Raw genomic sequence first — 21,898 nt, forward strand, 5'->3', positions numbered from 1 at the left:
AGAAATACAGAAGTTAAAGTGCGGACTTAATAAAAACAAAACACCGACCAGTCGTCAGCTTGATACAAACAAATAAATAAATAACTACGCAGGCAGACAGACAAACATACAGACAAACAGACAGACAGACAGATGGATGGATGGAACATATGGATGTATTGATGGATGGATGGATAGAAAGTAAAAAGTAAACTGCGTGTAGTCAGAGGAAACCCATTACATTTTCTCTTTAGTAGCAAGGGATGCACTTTCCCACATACAGGACAGAGCATATCATGGCCATTGATATACCAGTCGTGGAGCGTTGATCATTGGTTGGGACGGGATAAAACAGTATGAGAATATACGTGTGTGCATTAAATCACAGTCCTTTAGAATTAAAATAACAATAAATAATGAGTATATAAATAATTTAGTTTTAATCGTTTGTGTTCATATTAAAAGTTTGAGATATATTTGACCCTGTGTACAAGAACACGGCACACAAATCACAGACAAAGTCTGCTATTGGACCCAACTTGCAAGCTGGACCAGTGTCGGCGGTCTTTGTGTGTGTGTGTGTGTGTGTGTGTGTATGTGTGAGAGAGAGAGAGAGAGAGAGAGAGAGAGAGAGAGAGAGAGAGAGAGAGAGAGAGAGAGAGAGAGAGAGAGAGAGAGAGAGAGAGAGAGGTGGGGTGGGGGGTGGGTGGGGTGAGGGGAATGTCTCATTATAACAGTTTATACCGTGATACTGTCGTGTGTTTTTCTTCCAAAATGGAGACGTGTAAATGTTTACATTAATTTTGAAGTCATGACATAATTTTGTCATATGTATGTTAACGAGTTTATTATTTTGATATAGGTTTTTAACTCGACAAGAGTTCCCCTGCCCGGATACCAATACCGGCGATGATGTCACAGCAAGTAGTTACTATAACTATGACTACAGCATTACTGCCGCCTCTGTACAATGATATGTTGTTGTTGATTTACATTCTTGGCATATATATGTCTCAGTTGCCATGACAACAGATTGTGACTGTGCGCGAATCCAGCAAACGCAATGTTAGCTACTAGCATCAAGGTCAGTGTTTAGACCTGACATACATTTCTAGTGCAGGCATTGTTTGTTTCATTTTAGCAAACGTCTCTGGGACTGTATCAGGTACAACATATAGAGTATACATGGGCGGATCCAGGAAATATTTTTAGGGGGGGACCAAAAAAGAAGGGCACATTGACTCGTCAAAAGGGCACCTTACTACAAGTTTTGATATTTACAATTAATATGAATTCCTACAGTTCTACGTCATAATATACTAGCAATAATGAAGTAAATTGGCGTCACTCGCGTTAGAACCTCAATGGGGCCCCATCAGCAGAAAACATCTCTGAATAGCCCTAGAAGGGGTCAATGTTTTAAAAATTTCGGGGGGAGGGCCCCCAGACCCCCCCCCCCCCCACGGGCGTGCGCAGGAAAGTTTGCAGGGGTGGGGGGGGAGGGGTGTGGATGTGTCTGGCGAAGCTCACGGTGTCGGGCTTCGCCAGACACATCGACCCCCCCCCCCCCTGCAAACTTTCCTGCACACGCCCCTGAATTTACAACATATATACATATATAATACGTCTTCCTGGCGTCTGGGGGCGGGACGTAGCCCAGTGGTAAAGCCTTCGCTTGATGTGCGGTCGGTCTGGGATCAATCCCTGTCGGTGGGCCCATTGGGCTATTTTTCACTCCAGCCAGTGCACCACGACTGGTATATCAAAGGCCGTGGTATGTGCTATCCTGTCTGTGGGATGGTGCATATAAAAGATCCCTTGCTGCTAATCGAAAAGAGTAGCCCATGAAGTGGCGACAACGGGTTTCCTCTCTCAATATATGTTTGGTCCTTAATCATATGTCCGACGCCATATAACAGTAAATAAAATGTGTTGAGTGGGTCGTTAAATAAACCATTTCCTCCCTTCCTTCCTGGCGTCTGGGATGCTTGGGTCGAAGGTTCAAATCCCTTCGGTGGACACTTTCTCTTATTTGAGTTTTCCCGCCCCAATAATGCTCCACAACTGTTATATCGAAGACCATGATGTGTAAAAGTTGGTTTTATTTAACGACGCCGCTAGAGCACATTGATTTTTTATCTTATCATCGGCTATTGGACGTCAAACATATGGTCATTCTGACACGGTTTTTAGAGGAAACCCGCTGTCGCCACATAGGCTACTTTTTTTACGACAGGCAGCAAGGGATCTTTTATTTGCGCTTCCCACAGGCAGGATAGCACAAACCATGGCCTTTGTTGAACCAGTTATGGATCACTGGTCGGTGCAAGTGGTTTACATCTACCCATTGAGCCTTGCGGAGCACTCACTCAAGGTTTGGAGTCGGTATCTCGATTAAAAATCCCATGCCTCGACTGGGATCCGAACCCAGTACCTACCAGCCTGTAGACCGATGACCTGCCACGACGCCACCGAGGCCGGTACCATGATGTGTCGTGTTGTCTATAGGTGCATATAAACGATCCCTTGTTACTATTGAGACAATGCATTGGGCTTCCTTTAACAACGTACGTGTCAGAATGATCAAATATATGACATTCGATAGTTGATGATTAATTAACCATTGACCTCTAGTGGTGTCATTAAACTTTAACTAAACAAAAATCATCATAATTCGTCGACGAATATTGCCGGCTGTTTTAATGTAAGTTCGCCTAAAAGTTTTAATGTAAGATCGAGCCACCTCGGTGGATCCATTCAACCGACTGGGTTTTTTTCCCCAACCAGTGCACAACTGGTTAAAGGCCGTGGTATGTGCTTTCCTGTCTGTGGGAAAGTGCATAAACGATCTCTTGCTACTAATGGAAACATGTAGCGGATTTCCTCTGATGACTAAATTACCAAATGTTTGACATTCAGTAGCCGATGATTAATAAATCAATGTGCTCTAGTGGTGTCGTTACACAAAACGAGCAGTTAAAAACAAATTATTTGTTTGTCTCCAAGATGTCTTTTTAACCGACTGCCCACAATTAAGTACTAAAAGTTAAATTTTAATTTTAAACGAAAAAAAGAGAGCATTAACATACACCTAGTGGGGACCAAGCTACAGGTAAATCAAATCCAAACACCGTTTCAACAAAAATTAACATTTCAAAATGAAGAAGAAATTCTAAGTTTGAACATTTGGAATAATAGTAATATACCAATAGACAGAAAACCTATATTATATAAGAATTTCATTGAAAAAGGCGTTATATTTTTATATGATTTACTAGATAGTCAAGGGTAGTTTATGGATTATAACACTTTTAATGTAAAATATAATATACGATCAAATTTTTTAGAATATGCGTCTTTGATATGTGCAATCAAATTATTTATACGAAAGAAAACAAATTTAATTAAACAAACATACGAAGTGCCTAAACATCCAGTATTTCCTTCGAAAATAAAGCTTCTTGCGAAAAACAAATCGGGAAGTAGAGAAATATATAGAGTACTGAATAATGCTACTGTAGTTCCTACATCACAAATGAAATATTCTCGTGAAGGATGCTGTTTTCCTACTTCAAAATGGGCAAAGTATTATAGTCTTCCATTTATGATTTTGAAAGACCCAACTCTAATATGGTTTCAGTACCAAATTTTACATAGGATTATACCAACAAATTCGTTTTTTATATAAAATAAAGTATATTGCTTCCAGTACTTGTAACTTTTGTAATCAGCAACCAGAAACATTGCAACACTTGTTTTATGATTGCCCTAAAGTCAGTGAACTTTGGAAAACTATAGAACAATGGTTACAGCAAAAAGACGAATATATTCAGCTTGATAAAAGTATGGTTCTATTCGGCAGCATACATACAAATCATAAATTTGTGAATTGGCTTATTGTCAATGTAAAGCATTATAGATATAGAACAAAACTTCAAAAGAATATACTTCATATAACTGGAATTAAAAATGTAGTTACAGATAAATTACAAATAGAGAAATACATACTCTATAAAAACTGTTCACATAAAGAGTTTGATGAAAACTGGGCACCTTGGCAAAGATGTCTAGAAAATTAAACTTAGCCTTAATAGTTAAAAATAACTCCAATATAAGACACATACTGTTGGTGGGTTTTTTTTTGTGGGGGGTTTTGTAACCTAAAAACCAATAACGTTTGTTTTCTATATTTGGAAATATGTATTTTTCTTTTCTTCTTTTCTCTCTGTCTATCTGTTTAATTTCTCTTTTATTATATATTTAGTATGTCATTAATTTTGTGCTCCAAATTTGACTGTTTCAGTTAACTAGTAATTTTATTGAATGCACTTTATATTTATGTATCTATTGTAAGATAATGATTTCAGGGTCCCAACCCTGACATTATCAATATATAAATATCTGTCTGATATCCTTCGAGTTAGTTCTTATGTAGTCATGAGCACAGTATCTGTCTGATATCCTGTCAGTTGGTTCTTGTGTAACCACGAGCACAGTATCTGTCTGATATCCTGTCAGTTGGTTCTTATGTAGCCACGAGCACAGTATCTGTCTGCTATCCTGTGAGTTGGTTCTTATGTAGCCACGAGCACAGTATCTGTCTGATATCCTGTGAGTTAGTTCTTATGTAGCCATGAGTACAGTATACTAGGTAACCCGTCTCCGTTTCACGTTCATGCAAAATTACTATTTTATTGGTTTTAACAACACATTTACCTCCCCCTTACAAATATTTAATGAATTTTTTAAAACAGGAGGAAATAGAAAAACGAAAAGAATGCCTGTAATTTCAAGTGTAAAGTGACAAACCTAGCATATTGATACTGCAACAAATATAGTTATTCTGTTTAGATAAAAGTGATATATAAATCATAAGCCATAGAAGAACAACCTGCACGTAATTGTGCAATGCTCTATTTTACAGTGTCAAGGTCAGCGCGCGTATCACCAGGAACTGTGTGTGACTCCAGGAGTTCTGGCACCGTGGCTGATTATTGCAAGGTGAGATTTCCACAGTTACTAACTCTGTGTAATATATTTACCACACTAACTCTTTCTCGTTTACTTCAGATAGTTCAACATGTCACTTTGTGAATTGTAACAAACAGTCCTGTAAGTGAATTATATTTATATTTACCGCACTAACTCTTTCTCGTTTACTTCAGATAGTTCAACATGTCGCTTTGTGAATTGTAACAAACAGTCCTGTAAGTGAATTATATTTATATTTACCACACTAACAATTTCTCGTTTACTTCAGATAGTTCAATATGTCGCTTTGTGAATTGTAACAAACAGTCCTGTAAGTGAATTATATTTATATTTACCACACTAACAATTTCTCGTTTACTTCAGATAGTTCAACATGTCGCTTTGTGAATTGTAACAAACAGTCCTGTAAGTGAATTATATTTATATTTACCACACTAACTCTTTCTCGTTTACTTCAGATAGTTCAACATGTCGCTTTGTGAATTGTAACAAACAGTCCTGTAAGTGAATTATATTTATATTTACCACACTAACAATTTCTCGTTTACTTCAGATAGTTCAACATGTCGCTTTGTGAATTGTAACAAACAGTCCTGTAAGTGAATTATATTTATATTTACCACACTAACTCTTTCTCGTTTACTTCAGATAGTTCAACATGTCGCTTTGTGAATTGTAACAAACAGTCCTGTAAGTGAATTATATTTATATTTACCACACTAACAATTTCTCGTTTACTTCAGATAGTTCAATATGTCGCTTTGTGAATTGTAACAAACAGTCCTGTAAGTGAATTATATTTTAGTTGACGTTGTCGACGTTTCATTTCCAATTCGTTATTTACGATTAACTGAAAACTTGCGGAGAAGATAAAAAAATTAATCGTAATAACCAATGTAGTTAATGATGAACCCGACAGTAGGGCCAACAGAATACTATATATATATATAAGCTTGAAATGATATTTGCCCTATTTGTATATCTAACCCTAGCTCCATTTTTCTGATTGGTCCAGGCACTTTATAACACTGTATAAGGTGAACTGTATTGACGTGCTACTCTGTGTGACGTTATTGGTTCCACGTGTACGCGGAACACGAACTGGTTAAAGGTGCATAGTCCCCTTAAACCAGCCCATGGTGTGTCCAGCTGAAACCTTCACTTTGTTGCTGAAATATATACACACGGTGTAAGTGTTCAAGGTTATCCTAATGTAACTATGTCTATAAAATAGGCACACACGCTATGCTCTTATATATATTCTAATGTGTAAAGAATGTGTGCACACGATGTGGTCATATGGTATTCTAATATCTATAAAATATGTACATGCAGTGTTTTCATTGTTGTTCTAATGTCTATAGAATAACACACACACGATGTGTTCATGACTGTTCTAATTATCTAGTGTCTATACAATATGTACACACGGTGTGTTCATGACTGTTCTAATTATCCAGTGTCTATACAGTATGTACACACGACGTGTTCATGACTGTTCTAATTATCCAGTGTCTATACAATATGTACACACGGTGTGTTCATGACTGTTATAATTATCCAGTGTCTATACAGTATGTACACACGGTGTGTTCATCACTGTTCTAATTATCCAGTGTCTATACAATATCTACACACGGTGTGTTCATGACTGTTCTAATTATCTACTGTCTATACAATATGTACACACGGTGTGTTCACGACTGTTCTAATTATCCAGTGTCTATACAGTATGTACACACGGTGTGTTCATGTCTGTTCTAATTATCCAGTGTCTATACAGTATGTACACACGATGTGTTCATGACTGTTCTAATTATCCAATGTCTATACAGTATGTACACACGATGTGTTCATGCCTGTTCTAATTATCCAGTGTATATACAGTATGTACACACGGTGTTTTCATGACTGTTCTAATTATCCAGTGTCTATACAGTATGTACACACGATGTGTTAATGACTGTTCTAATTATCCAGTTGCTACACAATATGTACACACGGTTTAATTATCCAGTGTCTATTCAATATGTACACACGGTGTGTTCATGACTGTTCTAATTATCTAATGTCTATACAATATGTACACACGGTGTGTTCATGACTGTTCTAATTATGTAATGTCTATACAATATGTACACACGGTGTGTTCATGACTGTTCTAATTATCTAGTGTCTATACAATATGTACACACGGTGTGTTCATGACTGTTCTAATTATCTAGTGTCTATAGAATATGTACACACGATGTGTTCATGACTGTTCTAATTATCTAGTGTCTATACAATATGTACACACGGTGTGTTCATATCTGCTCTAAGTATCTAGTGTCTATAGAATATGTACACACGATGTGTTCATGACTGTTCTAATTATCTAATGTCTATACAATATGTACACACGGCGTGTTCATGTCTGTTCTAATTAGCTAGTGTCTATACAATATGTAAACACGGTGTGTTCATGTCTGTTCTAATTATCTAATGTCTATACAATATGTACACACGGCGTGTTCACGACTGTTCTAATTCTCTAATGTCTATACAATATGTAAACACGGTGTGTTCACGACTGTTCTAATGACTTTTCTAATTCTCTAATGTCTATACAATATGTAAACACGGTGTGATCATGACTGTTCTAATTATCCAGTGTTTATACAATATGTACAGACGGTGTGTTCATGACTGTTATAATTATCCAGTGTCTATACAGTATGTACACACGGTGTGTTCATGACTGTTCTAATTATCCAGTGTCTATACAATATGTACACACGATGTGTGCATGGCTGTTCTAATTATCCAGTGTCTATACAGTATGTACACACGATGTGTTCATGCCTGTTCTAATTATCCAGTGTCTATACAGTATGTACACACGATGTGTTCATGACTGTTCTAATTATCCAGTTGCTATACAATATGTACACACGGTTTTAATTATCCAGTGTCTATTCAATATGTACACACGGTGTGTTCATGACTGTTCTAATTATCTAATGTCTATACAATATGTACACACGGTGTGTTCATGACTGTTCTAATTATCTAGTGTCTATACAATATGTACACACGGTGTGTTCATATCTGCTCTAATTATCTAGTATCTATACAATATGTACACACGGTGTGTTCATGACTGTTCTAATTATCTAATGTCTATACAATATGTACACACGGTGTGTTCACGACTGTTCTAATTCTCTAATGTCTATACAATATGTAAACATGGTGTGTTCACGACTGTTCTAATGACTGTTCTAATTCTCTAATGTCTATACAATATGTAAACACGGTGTGTTCATGACTGTTCTAATTATCCAGTGTCTATACAGTATGTACACACGATGTGTTCATGACTGTTCTAATTATCCAGTGTCTATACAGTATGTACACACGGTGTGTTCATGACTGTTCTAATTATCCAGTGTCTATACAGTATGTACACACGGTGTGTTCATCACTGTTCTAATTATCCAGTGTCTATACAATATCTACACACGGTGTGTTCATGACTGTTCTAATTATCCAGTGTCTATACAGTATGTACACACGGTGTGTTCATGACTGTTCTAATTATCCAGTGTCTATACAGTATGTACACACGGTGTGTTCATGACTGTTCTAATTATCTAATGTCTATACAATATGTACACACGGTGTGTTCATATCTGCTCTAATTATCTAGTGTCTATAGAATATGTACACACGATGCGTTCATGACTGTTCTAATTATCTAATGTCTATACAATATGTACACACGGCGTGTTCATGACTGTTCTAATTAGCTAGTGTCTATACGATATGTAAACACGGTGTGTTCACGACTGTTCTAATTATCTAATGTCTATACAATATGTACACACGGTGTGTTCACGACTGTTCTAATGACTGTTCTAATTCTCTAATGTCTATACAATATGTACACACGGCGTGTTCATGACTGTTCTAATTAGCTAGTGTCTATACGATATGTAAACACGGTGTGTTCACGACTGTTCTAATTCTCTAATGTCTATACAATATGTAAACACGGTGTGTTCACGACTGTTCTAATGACTGTTCTAATTCTCTAATGTCTATACAATATGTAAACACGGTGTGTTCACGACTGTTCTAATTATCTAATGTCTATGCAATATGTACACACGGCGTGTTCACGACTGTTCTAATTCTCTAATGTCTATGCAATATGTAAACACGGTGTGTTCACGACTGTTCTAATGACTGTTCTAATTCTCTAATGTCTATACAATATGTAAACACGGTGTGTTCATGACTGTTCTAATTATCTAGTGTCTATACAATATGTACACACGGTGTGTTCATGACTGTTCTAATTATCTAGTGTCTATACAATATGTACACACGGTGTGTTCATATCTGCTCTAATTCTATGTCTATAGAATATGTCTATGTGTTCAGAAATATGTACTCACACGATGTGTTCATACTGTTCTAAATATCTAATGTCTATACAATATGTACACACGGCGTGTTCATGACTGTTCTCATGACTGTTCTAATTCTCTAATGTCTATACAATATGTACACACGGTGTGTTCATGACTGTTCTAATTATCCAGTGTTTATACAATATGTACACACGATGTGTTCATGACTGTTCTAATTATCTAATGTCTATACAATATGTACACACGGCGTGTTCATGACTGTTCTAATTAGCTAGTGTCTATACGATATGTAAACACGGTGTGTTCACGACTGTTCTAATTATCTAATGTCTATACAATATGTACACACGGTGTGTTCACGACTGTTCCAATTATCCAGTGTCTATACAATATGCCTGTTCTAATTATCTAGTGTCTATAGAATATGTACACATGGAGTGTCTTCATTGTTTTATTGACTATCAAAGGAAAAAAGATAACACTGAATTATATAAAATATTTTTAGAAATATATTCCAGGCCCGTAGGAACTGGAGGGGGGGGGGGGGGGGCTCCACTCACCGACAAAAATGTACGGTTGTTTTTGTCCTACCTTATATAAATAAAGATTAAAATATGGCTGTATCCCACTCCACACCACACCACGCCACGCCACGCCACGCCACGCCACACCATCATCATTATTATTACTATCATTGATGTTGTTTTTAGTGTTGTTTTAAAAAAAAAGAAAAAAAGCCACAGTTAATAAGGAGAACAATGCAGTGTTCATTTGATGCCAATGTAGTTGTATGTCTGTGTATGACAGAAACACGTAGCGGTTAATTACACACTAACACCGTACGTAGTTGCCTCTTATCTCTCATCACGTCCTGCACTTGTTAGACAGCACGGTGTATAGTTTAGTGTGTGTACACGTTCTGCTTCTAACTATCTTTTTGTGTGTGTTTGTGTGTGTGACTACTCGCAAAATACAAAATTGCAGGCTCTTGTGCAAGGATTTATGAAGGGGGGGGGGGGGGGCTAGAATGTGGCCAGCGAAGACTCTACGGGGAAAGTATATTAAAAACAGAACATTTGCTATTAGCAGGGTGTGTGTGGAGGGTCGATCCCCGAAACCTTCCCCAGCAGACACGCCTGAATTGTATTCATGTGTATCAGCCCACCAGATAGTTTACATTTAGGTTGCACTATACCAATTAATTTCCGGCTGGGTCGAAGTTCGAGGTGCACCGAACTTTTGATAGAGAAGTTAACACCACAAGTCCTGTGATTGGTTATAAATGTGAGTGTGTTGGTTGTAAAAAAAATTAGTTTCATCTGGGCTAAAAATGTATGCAATTTTATTTGATGTAGTACCACCGTGTCAAGTAGCCTTGTGCTTGGAACATGTATGGGGTACCTGTAAAAAAAAGTACTAAAATTTTGTGCGAAACTAGGGGTGTTGCAGAAACATCTGGTTATACCGAAAATGAGCCATGAAAGGTACCATTTTCTGCAGTTAATACTTTGAGGTAGGGGTTGTAGTACTGATATTTATGGGTCACAGTTTGGTTGATATATTGCATATAGTGTTTTTAAACACAAACGTTAACATGGTCGCCTATGGGATTTGAATTGGTATAGTCTAACCTTTAGCTTACTCGCGGGTAACGAGGCATCATACATTTTAAAGAGTTAAAATTATATAAAATCTAAAATGCGGTCCAGAAATTAAAACGACTACAGTACGATCGTACAAAAACAGCTTTTGTTCTACAAAACACATCGGTTTGGAGACACATTCAATATATACCCAACCCCACCGCAGTCCACCCCCCCCCCCCCCCCCCAAAAAAAAAAAAAACCCCAACTAAAACAAAAAAAATAAATTAAAAATCCAGTTTGAAAGGAAATTTAGCGATAACGACAACCCCTCCTGTTATGTTAAGCTACCGAGTTAAAATCTAAATAGGTGATCCACGGTTGGTAATCTAATCACTCGTAACACAAACACGTGTGACGTGACGCAAAGAACGAGATTGATGGATCTTCCGGCTAGGAGTGAGGAGATTCATACGAACGGTAACTATCGCAAATACCTAACTATGCAATATCTAAACCGTTAAAAAACCCACACCAAAAAACCCTCCCAAAAAACCCTAAACCAACAAAACCTTCCAGTGAAATGCAGTCCGCTGTGAAAGAAGCTTACATTAATGTGTGCCATTTTCAAATGGCCTCAGATATGGGAAGCCCTATGGTACTGTCAAACAACCTGTGTCATTTGACAGGAATGGTGCATGGTCTACATAACATTACGGTATCTCAGTTAAACTTAAAGTTTGTTTTGTTTAACGACACCACTAGAGCACATTGATTTATTAATCATCAGCTGTTGGATATCAAACATTTGGTAATTGTGACCTGTAGTCTTAGAGAGGAAACCCGCTACTATTTTGATTAGTAGCAAGGGATCTTTTATATGCACCATCCCAGAGACAGGATAGCACATGCCATGATCCTTTATATACCTGTCGTGGTGCACTGACTGGAATCAGAAATAGCCCAATGGACCCACCGACGGTGATCGATCCCAGACCGACTGCGCATCACGCTTGCGCTTGACCACTGAGGTACATCTCGCCCGTTACGGTATCTCGGGTACAAACGTGTAGAGAAAAATCATACTTCGATCGCACGAAATGAACACCAGGGTCGAAAAATGTCAAGCGTTTTCTGACAATATCTTGGTGATGCTTTTAGTTGAGGGAATTTGATCATTACAGACGTAAATGTTAGCTTCTTTTACAGACGAATAACAGGATTACTTTCTGTTGTTAACCTTTTATTGATAATGGTATCGGTGAGGTGTCGACAATGAAAGGCGAACTGCTGTCATTGTCTTGTAATTATTGAATGCTACGAGGTCATCGATATAGCAGAAAGTACAATTAAAATTGTTTGCTACATGTAGGTTCCTTTGGGTTTTTATTTTATTTTACCAGATTAGTTAGCAATTCTGAATCATGTACACTGCAGCTTTGGTAAGGGGAATGCTAAATGACGAAGAGAAGCAAATATTGTTTCATGGGAGAGTTACAGTGAACTATTTGTGCAATATTAAAAAAGAAGAAAAAAGTGGACCTCGGCTTTTGCGGGAGGGTTCGAACGAACCCCCCGAACCACCCCACCCCCTTCCCCAAATAGGGCCTGATCTTCTACGGCATTTAGGCAATATAAGTATAATCTGTTCTGTCTTTCAATGCAACTTATCTGCCAGTTTTAATTTCTAACACGTGAGAAGATAATCTAAATTTGGATAAGTACTTTCTATACAGTATTGGAATTGACTTACGTAAGTAAACCTGGAGATTGCAAGTATTTGAGAAATATTTGTATAAAGAATTCTTGTTTAACCAAAATTCACCAAAACCTAAGTCAATCAGTTCCTTGTTAACACGATAAGCCCAATGCGTGATTAGATACCAGCCGTGTTATCAGCACAGGCAAACAAACCCTGATGAATTTCTGTGATATAAATTTACAATCACAAACGGCAAGGAATTCTGTTTAGTGGTTTTAACTAAGTAGCTCTTATAATATACAATGATAATTATTTTACTTTCAGGGTGTTGGAACAAACATGACGTCATTGGTAACCCTAGCGTGTATTCTCTGTGCGTGTGTTCTAGTAAGGTCAGAGGTCACCGTCATAGACCTGACCCACACTCTAGGACCTCGTTCTGAAGGTTACCCTGGCAACCCTAAACTGAACTTCACCAATATCAGACGCGGCGAAGGGTATTTGGGAATATGGTGAGAACACGTTCATTTACTCAGCTTGAACACATCCACTGTTTAAATTAGCACTAATATAGTGTTACACTTCTTAAATATGCAAAAAAAAAAAAAACCCTAGACAAACCCCAAACAAACAAACAACAAAAAATACCCCACATAAAACTCCACAAACCCTCCACAAAAAACCCCCAACAACAACAAACAAAGCAAAACCCAACAAAAACAAAAACAGAACGACAACAAACAAACGAAACGAAACAAAACAAAGCAAAAAATAAGTAAATAACAACCAACAACCCACTGAAACCTATTATTAGACTGGCTTTCATTTTATACTTACATACAAAGGATAGACACACACACACGCACACACACACACACACGCACACAGATACACACACGCACACACACAGATACACACACGCACACACATACACACGCACACATACACGCCCATATACACACACGCACACACACACGCACACAGATACACACACGCACATGTATCTGTGTCTCTGTCTCTCTCTCTCTCTGTCTGTCTATTTGTCCGTCCGTGTCTCTCTCTCTCTCTCTCTCTCTCTCTCTCTCTCTCTCTCTCTCTCTCTCTCTCATATGTATGTATGTACTAGTAATGATGTATGAATATATGTATGTATGTATGTATGTATATATGTATGTCTGTGTGTGTGGTGTGTGTGTGTGTGTGTGTGTCTGTGTGTGTGTGTGTGTGTGTGTGTGTAGATATATAGATTGATATAGATAGAGAGACAAGAGGGATACAGACAGACATTAATACCAACAACATACACACATAAATACAAAACGTAAACAGTAAACACAAATTCGAGGGATGATGTTACTTCGTTTTATTACAAAATTTAAATTTACCTATTTGTGATATTTGTATTTCTGCACAGCTCTTTACGGGGTGGGGAGGGGAGGGGGAGGGGGAGGGGGCGGGTAAAGCGCACGCTTGATGCGCAGTCGGTTTGGGATCATCTTCAGCCAGTGCACCACGACTGGTATATCAAAGGCCGTGATATGTGCTATACTGTCTGTGGGATGGTGCATATAAAAGATCCCTTGCTACTAACGAAAAAATTTAGCGGGTTCCTCTCTATGACTGTGTCAAAATGACCTCATGTTTGACATCCAATAGCCGATGATTAATAAATCAATGTGCTCTAGTGGTGTCGTTAAACAAAACAAACTATTATTAGCTCTTTACAATGTTTTACTATAAATGTAGAATGTTTATACTGTAGTAATTTATTTAAAATTTCATATTTTTGGACAACTCGTAATGCTAGTGTCAGACTATCAACTGTCACGACGAAGTTGGCCAACTCGCCGATCTCTCGACTTCTACGACTGTCCGGTTGCTAGTCTGAGATTCTCGTCGTATGCAACTCCTACGACCGATTCGTTGTTAATCTAAGCGCTCCCGTCGTAAGTCAGGAGTTGGAGAAAGTACAACGTAACCGTCGAATTGGCCAACTTCATATAACAGTTGTAGTCTAAGCCTACCATCATATGACAGTTGTAGTCTAAGCCTACAATCATGTGACAGTTGTAGTCTAAGCCTACCATCATATAACAGTTGTAGTCTAAGCCTACCATCATATGACAGTTGTAGTCTAAGCCTACCATCATATAACAGTTGTAGTCTAAGCCTACCATCATATGACAGTTGTAGTCTAAGCCTACCATCATATAACAGTTGTAGTCTAAGCCTACCATTACTATGTTTTATAAATGTAGAATCTTTTATACTCTTTATTCGTAATTTCATATTAAATTTTCTGCACTGCACTTTACTTTGTTTGACTATAAATTTAGAATTTTATACTGTTGTTTTATACTGTTATAATCTATTAATAATTTCATACTATTCACTTTTATCGGACATACAATTGGCGATATATTTGTCGTGCTTTTGTGACGTTAAAATGTGATTCGTTTATTGATTGAGTGAGTGATTAAATGATTGGTTGGTTGGTTCATCGGGTGTGAAAAATTTGGTTCATTTCATTTCAACTTATTTTCGTGCTTATATCCAATTAAGATTCAAGAACGCTGTCACACATATCAGCTATATGGGCTGTCTGTTCAGGACAGTGGGTTAATTGTTAGTTGTTAGTGGTTAGTGTGAAAGAAGAGGGTGCAGTGGCCTTACACCTACCCACTAAGTTGTTAAAACTCGCTCTGGGTGGGAGCCGGTACCTGGCTGCGAACCCTGTACCTACCAGCCTTATGTTCGATGGCTTAACCACGATGCCACCGATTTTGGCTGGTTGGTTGTTTGCTTGCCTGCTGGTTTGATTCGAATGAATGAATGATTGATTGATTGATTGATTGATTGATCCGTTCATGAGTTTGTCGTTTCCGTGTTCCAGGCAAGAGATGAACTGGTTCAGCGTGGCCGAGCACATTGGAACCCACTTTGACGCCCCCCGCCATTTCTGCGTGGACGCCTGGAAGGCTCACGAGATCCCCATACAGCGCCTCGTCGGGCCCGCCGTCGTCATCAACCTGACGGCGGAGGCGGCCAGCAACATCGACTTCGGCGTCACGAACGAAACTCTGATCGCCTGGGAGAACGACAACGTGCCGATCCCGGACAAAGCGTTCCTGTTCTTCGAGTTCGGGTGGGCGCGGCGCTATCCCAACTGGCACCGCATGTTCAACCCGAGACAGCGGGGGCGGGTCCAGGAGATCCACTACCCCGGGCTGGCGCACAGCGCCGTCGAGTGGCTCGTCGCCAACAGAAACGTGCACGCCGTGGGCGTCGACACACCGTCGCCTGACCTCGGCGTCAGCAAGACGTTCATCGTACACCGGATGTTGTGTGAGAACGAGGTCGTCATCTTGGAAAACGTCGCCAACCTCGACCAGATGCCGCCGTACGGAGCCATGGCGTATGGGGGCGCTGTCAAACTCAGGGACGGGAGCGGTGGGCCGGTGCGGCTGTTCGCCACGGTCGATAACTCTGCCGGGGTCTTCTCGTTTTCGGCAGTTCTCTTGACTTTAATTATTTGCTTCCATTTGGCGTGAAAGTGTGTTTAGTGGCAGATGCTGGGGATTGTTTACATTACCAGGACTGTTTTCTTTTTTAATGTCATTTTCAAGAATTTCCATTGACAGTACCACGTGTGCCAAAAGTCAGTGTTATAAAAACGTCTATTCATGTATGCATTGTTATCATACAAGACAGCTGCGTGTTACCCCATATATTTGAGTTCTGTTAATCCCCACGAACATATTTTAATACGTAGATATGTGTGTATGTGTATGTATATAAATAATATATGTTTTATTATTATTTTTATTGTTATTACCCATATTTCTGAGTGTTTTTGTCCAAACCAATATATGATATCCATATTTATTTCTATTTTCAATCTCCAGTAATAAAAATATGCCAGTACACTGACTATAATTACTGACTATATATTATATACTTCGCCCTTTTCCACGTGCACGGTTTTGTCGTGGCGCGGGCGCCGCGCAGACGTAGTCGTGGAGATGGGTTCCGTGAGAAAGTCGATCCTGTGGTTGTCAGTACAATGTTGACAGATGAGCGGCTAGTGTTTGGTTTACCGAGTCTACACTGTGTCATAAACTGAACACGTGCAAAATCGTCATCGTCATTATCATCACTATCATTATTATCATCATCAACACTAACATCATCATCATCACCATCAACAACAATATCATTATCACCATCGACGCCGTCAACATCATCATCATCCTCATTACACTTACCACAATCATTACCAAGTTACTACTACCACTAGTTCTACCAGTATTACTATCATTACTATATATACCTACTGGAATGCCGATCTGATCTGCACGACAAAATTGTTAGTGTTTTCATATCCAAAAGAAGTTTTAGCCCAAAGACTGAACATATCGTCCCATTCCACCCGAAACTTAAATAGCTTACCGGGTTTAAACATTACATTTTTCTTCCTGTTCTTTTCTTCTTCTTCTTCTTCTTCCTCTTCTTCTTCCTCTTCTTGTGTATTCGTATCCTGTCCTCGCTTTTCTTAATACCTTTAAATAAATATATGTTTCTTCTAGCTAACAGAAAATTTTAGTGTATGACACAATTAATGCTACCCGGCGCTCTACAAACACTTGAATATTTACGACTCGCTATCAAATATTCGACATTTATCCATATTTACACGCATTTAACTAAAGGAATGCTCCCTTAAGGCTTTTGGACTGGTATGCATATTCAACGTTATATAATGTACATTATTACATATCAACAAGTATATTATAATATTTAATTAATAAAACGGTTAAATGTGACGGCTATTAGATATAACGGTGGTTATGTAATACTTAACGCGTCACGCCAGGAATTAGTCTTAGAACTGAAGAAAGAAACGTACCTGATTTTTGAGCAATGTTCTGTAATAGTAATCCAGCAATAAGTATATATTATTTTACAATATAAAATAGACCACCATTGTCAAAGTGTCGAAAAAACTACCATGTTTTGTCCATGCAATAAGTTACGTACTGAAATGAAAAACGGAGTGTTTTCTTAGTTAAGTTGTCTATACCGGTATTTTCAGTAGCCTCCACCTGTGATTCCTGACTGGCAGGTGTATATATGTTAGGTAGACAAGCCATTAATTACCGCCGTCTAGACACAAAATTACGTACAGGCGGTATATTTTTAACATCACAGGATATTGGGATATACCTGCCATCCCTAAAATCAGCCGTCATGTTTTATTACTGTAAATCATTCTGTAAAACTCGATTAAGTAGACTTTCCCATCTAAAATCACAGAACTGACCAATTACGTAGTCCCAAAGAAAAGAACATTATCACTTGGGTATCGTGAGTGGTCGTTTTTGCTCCAACGTACCCTACCAATAGGCCTAATAGTATGCATTTTTACTTTGGATTTTTTAAGAGAGAAAACTACTATAACCACATTTCGTTCAATTAATGCAAATTGAAATCTATTTAGTTAAATAGTTTATTACAATATCAAGTCATTTATGTTGTTTTGAAAGCTAAGCGCCATTTCGTAAATAACTGCGTTTGTTTACACTGTGCATACAGGAGTTGGTAGGAGCTGACGTCACTTCGCCCCAAGCTAGAATACCGGACGCAACGAAAACAAAAGAAAATGGCTGCCCCCAGTTAGCAGGAATAAACATGTTTGTTTTTTATTCATTCTAAAATTATGCGTTTTTCATTTCTTAAAGCGGCAGTATCCGGAATATTTTTATTATTTAAGCATATAGAACAGAAAATCCAATTACGTTTGGTGCATATATGACGCCGCACTCCGCATTGGTTTTACTACGCTGGCTTATCCAGGACAAAAACAAAGCCAGTATTTCGAAAGTGGGACATTTTTGACGGGCTCCTACCGATCTCGGTTTTCATTGGCTTATCACAAGTGTGGAATTCCCCAACAAGAGATCACGTGAGATTTCGCAATTTTTGAACAAATTTAACTGTCTTGATTGAGGGGTCGTCTCATATCTCCAAAACATATTTATATCTATAGAGGTATGGTACAACGCCTTTCCAGGGGTCGGTGAGTGGGGGATTTGCCTTGAAATTTTGACAGTGGCCAACTGTTGGCATACGCGTTACGTAACGCTCTAGAGTTAGAGGAAGAGGGTACTGTGTTCGATTTACGTAACATTTTTCAAGACTATATGTTCATTACTTAGACCTAAAAAGGTGTTTTTTGGAAATACGCGGTCAGTCTAGGATCGATCCCCATCGGCGGGTATATAAAAAACCATACTATGTGATATCCTGTCTGTGGGATGGTACATATTATAAACAATCCCTTGCTAAAAAAAATGTAGCGGGTTTCCAAGGCGCGTGTGCAGGGATTTCAGCGGGGTTGGGATTATAGACTGTGTTGAGCGAAGTTTATATGGGGCCATGCTTCCCCAGAAAATACATTTCAATTTTTTTTAAGCTTGGGCAAGTAAGGGTTTCGACCTCCAATACCCTCCCAATGCACATGCACCCGATTCCTCTCTAAGATTATATGTCAAAATTACCAAATGTTAGACATCCAACAGCAGATGGAAGGAAGGATAGGATATGTTTCATTTAACGACGCACTCAACACATTTTATTTACGGTTGTATGGCGTCGGATGTTTATTAAATCAATATGCTCTAACTTTGATGTCGTTAAACACCCCCCTAACTTTACCCTTTCCAAACGAAAGAATATTTATTTGAATTTGTCGATTTTAAAGGGACATACCCTAGTTACGGCTAGTTGTTAACCATTACGGCGTTGTTTTTCGCTATTAAACCCATTTTTTCACAAATAAAATTGCACTTTATTTACCGTTTATTATTTAGAATATACATTTCAATTCACCTGAAGTGTTTTTTGGTAATCCTGGTAATTCTGGTGTTTGTAATACCACAAAATGCATTTTTCGTATTTCTGAAAAAACGGACGCACGTTTGAGAAAAAACCGTTGAGCAGACAAGGTCTAATCTATTTTTAGACGGGATATTTCCATTTCAATGTCACAGACGTTGGTATACCACGTGACCGTTATCATTTTGGTTCGGTTTGTTTTCTCGTGCACGGTTCGCGCAATCAACATTTTCAGTAACAATAAAGTTCAGACAAGTAAGTATCTCAATACAAAACGTTACAAACCCTTAAAACCAATAATTTTGCTAAGTCCTACGATATCTGGAGAGGGGATACAACCAGGACAGAACAGTTGGAACATGTCCAGGAGAGGTGGAAAGAACGCACCCCAAATCTGTGAAATTTGTCGTGACGTAGGCGTTGTTGTGCTTCGAGCGACATCTACCGGTGACATCAGAATACAAACTTTCAAGATTATTTCAAGCAATTGGGACATGGGGATTCCCATGGTATTTATCGATATAAAACCTGCTTTTCACTCCATTTGATAAAAACGTGATCTAAGTGTGTTACAGGTTTGTAGATTAACCAAATTATAATTTATTTTCGCTGGATGGAACTAGGGTGTGCGGCTTTAACACGTAAAATTAAGAAGTGAAAACGTTCATTGTCTACTTTTATTTAAAAAAAATATATACATGATTAATGTGTTACTAGTATACAAACTAAACTTTGAAAGTTTTACTTAAACTTTATAAAATATTAATTCTGAAACAGGAAGGTACGATTGTCGATAATACGTTGTCAAGATCAAACCGGTTTTAACGAAATGTAGTAATGTAGTAATGTATTTATATGTTACAGCTCTCTGTTTAGAGGAATAAAGATTATATATATATACAATTTGAAATCGGCAAACGCACGTGATAATTAAAACTGACAACAGGCTGTCGTTTGTGCTTTGCCGAGCTATGGCGGAACAGGCGACGAATCAAGCGTATACTTTTGACGATCTCCGTTCATAGCGAACACACACGAGTTTTTTAAAAGTGCATTTGACCTTGTATTTCATATTTGTACATGATGTTATAATATGGTAACCAGAGACTGTAACTTTAAAGTGTCAGTATGTGTTGGTGGTCCAAGTATGCATCTTCCCAACACATACGGCTCATGTTTGAGTTTACTTCCCCTTTAAAGAAAGAAAGAAAAAGAAGGTACACAATTTAGTGTGAAATGACGCTAACGAACCTTGCAAAATGTTTGCATATAAATATAGCTATTTTGTAGATAAGGGTGACATTAATGATCAACAGTCACAAACCAACCACCTGTGTGAACACATGTTACTGTTCTGACCATTAGCGTCAACTGGGACGTTACCAATGCCAGCGGGAGGGTGGATAGGATAGACAGGCTCTCAAAAATCTTATTTGACGAGTTTGATGTATTTAAATATTTACAGTATAAACCATTTCGACAGTGTGCGTATCAAGCACTATATGAGTGCACGTAACCTGCAGGTGCCAGTACTGGAAAAGTGAGGTTGGTCGAGGCGGGTTTCCCCTTGGGCAGCGTCAAGGTCAGCGCGCGTATCACCATAAACTGTGTGTAACTCCAGGAGTTCTGGCACCGTGGCTGATTATTGCAAGGTGAGATTTCCACATTTACTAACTCTGTGTAATATATTTACCACACTAACTCTTTCTCGTTTACTTCAGATAGTTCAACATGTCGCTTTGTGAATTGTAACAAACAGTCCTGTAAGTGAATTATATTTCAGTTGACGTTGTCAAGTTTCTCATCTTTGATAGAAGACGTTTCATTTCTAATTCGTTACTTGCGGAGAATATCAAAATTCAATCTAATTAAAATTAGCTCCACTATTACATGTGGATCTAACAGCAGCCAGTTGTAGCTCATGTCCACCAATCAAAACCTTACTTGCAGAATCATGCCAGTGATTTAAAAATAATTTGAAAACATTTCGAATTACCCTGAGGGTATACGACATGTTTCGTGTGAATTACGAATGCCTTAAAACATGTTTTATTTTATAAAAAGACTGATTTAGTTGGGTTTTTTTTAAATAAATAAATAAATAATTTTTAATGTAAAATTGAAGACTGATAACCCATCCCGTACGTATTGGTATAGTTCGCTGTACTGCGGCCACTAAACTAGACTCGCCCGATATTTTTAGAATTTGTATGCTCCCAAATAACGTTATAAAAGGCGAAGTGTGATTGGTCAATATTTAAATTATTATTTACAGACGAAATGTTACCTGGACATTGGAGACTACGCAGTGTTGTTAGCAATCTGATTAA

At 38.2% G+C, this 21,898-nt stretch overlaps 1 protein-coding gene across 1 annotated transcript; it reads left to right on the forward strand.

The window, feature by feature from the left end:
- Nucleotides 1–4,854: 4,854 nt before the first annotated feature.
- Nucleotides 4,855–16,598, forward strand: LOC121367054 (isatin hydrolase-like). Its single transcript, XM_041491241.1, has 3 exons — nt 4,855–4,980; nt 12,999–13,186; nt 15,568–16,598. Exons 1-3 carry the CDS (start codon nt 4,888–4,890, stop codon nt 16,223–16,225), a joined length of 939 nt encoding a protein of 312 aa, XP_041347175.1. The 5' UTR covers nt 4,855–4,887; the 3' UTR covers nt 16,226–16,598.
- The last annotated feature ends 5,300 nt before the right edge of the window (nt 16,599–21,898 follow it).

This window comes from Gigantopelta aegis, chromosome 3 (genome assembly GCF_016097555.1).
Source record: "Gigantopelta aegis isolate Gae_Host chromosome 3, Gae_host_genome, whole genome shotgun sequence".
Lineage (NCBI taxonomy): Eukaryota > Metazoa > Mollusca > Gastropoda > Neomphalida > Peltospiridae > Gigantopelta > Gigantopelta aegis.

What these genes read in the sequence shown, in the direction of transcription:
- LOC121367054 (XM_041491241.1), top strand. Translation starts at nt 4,888, where the DNA reads ATGCTCTATTTTACAGTGTCAAGGTCAGCGCGCGTATCACCAGGAACT. An exon ending in CCGTGGCTGATTATTGCAAG is followed by an intron (nt 4,981 to 12,998) that starts GTGAGATTTCCA and finishes TTTTACTTTCAG; the next exon opens with GGTGTTGGAACAAACATGAC. An exon ending in GAAGGGTATTTGGGAATATG is followed by an intron (nt 13,187 to 15,567) that starts GTGAGAACACGT and finishes TCCGTGTTCCAG; the next exon opens with GCAAGAGATGAACTGGTTCA.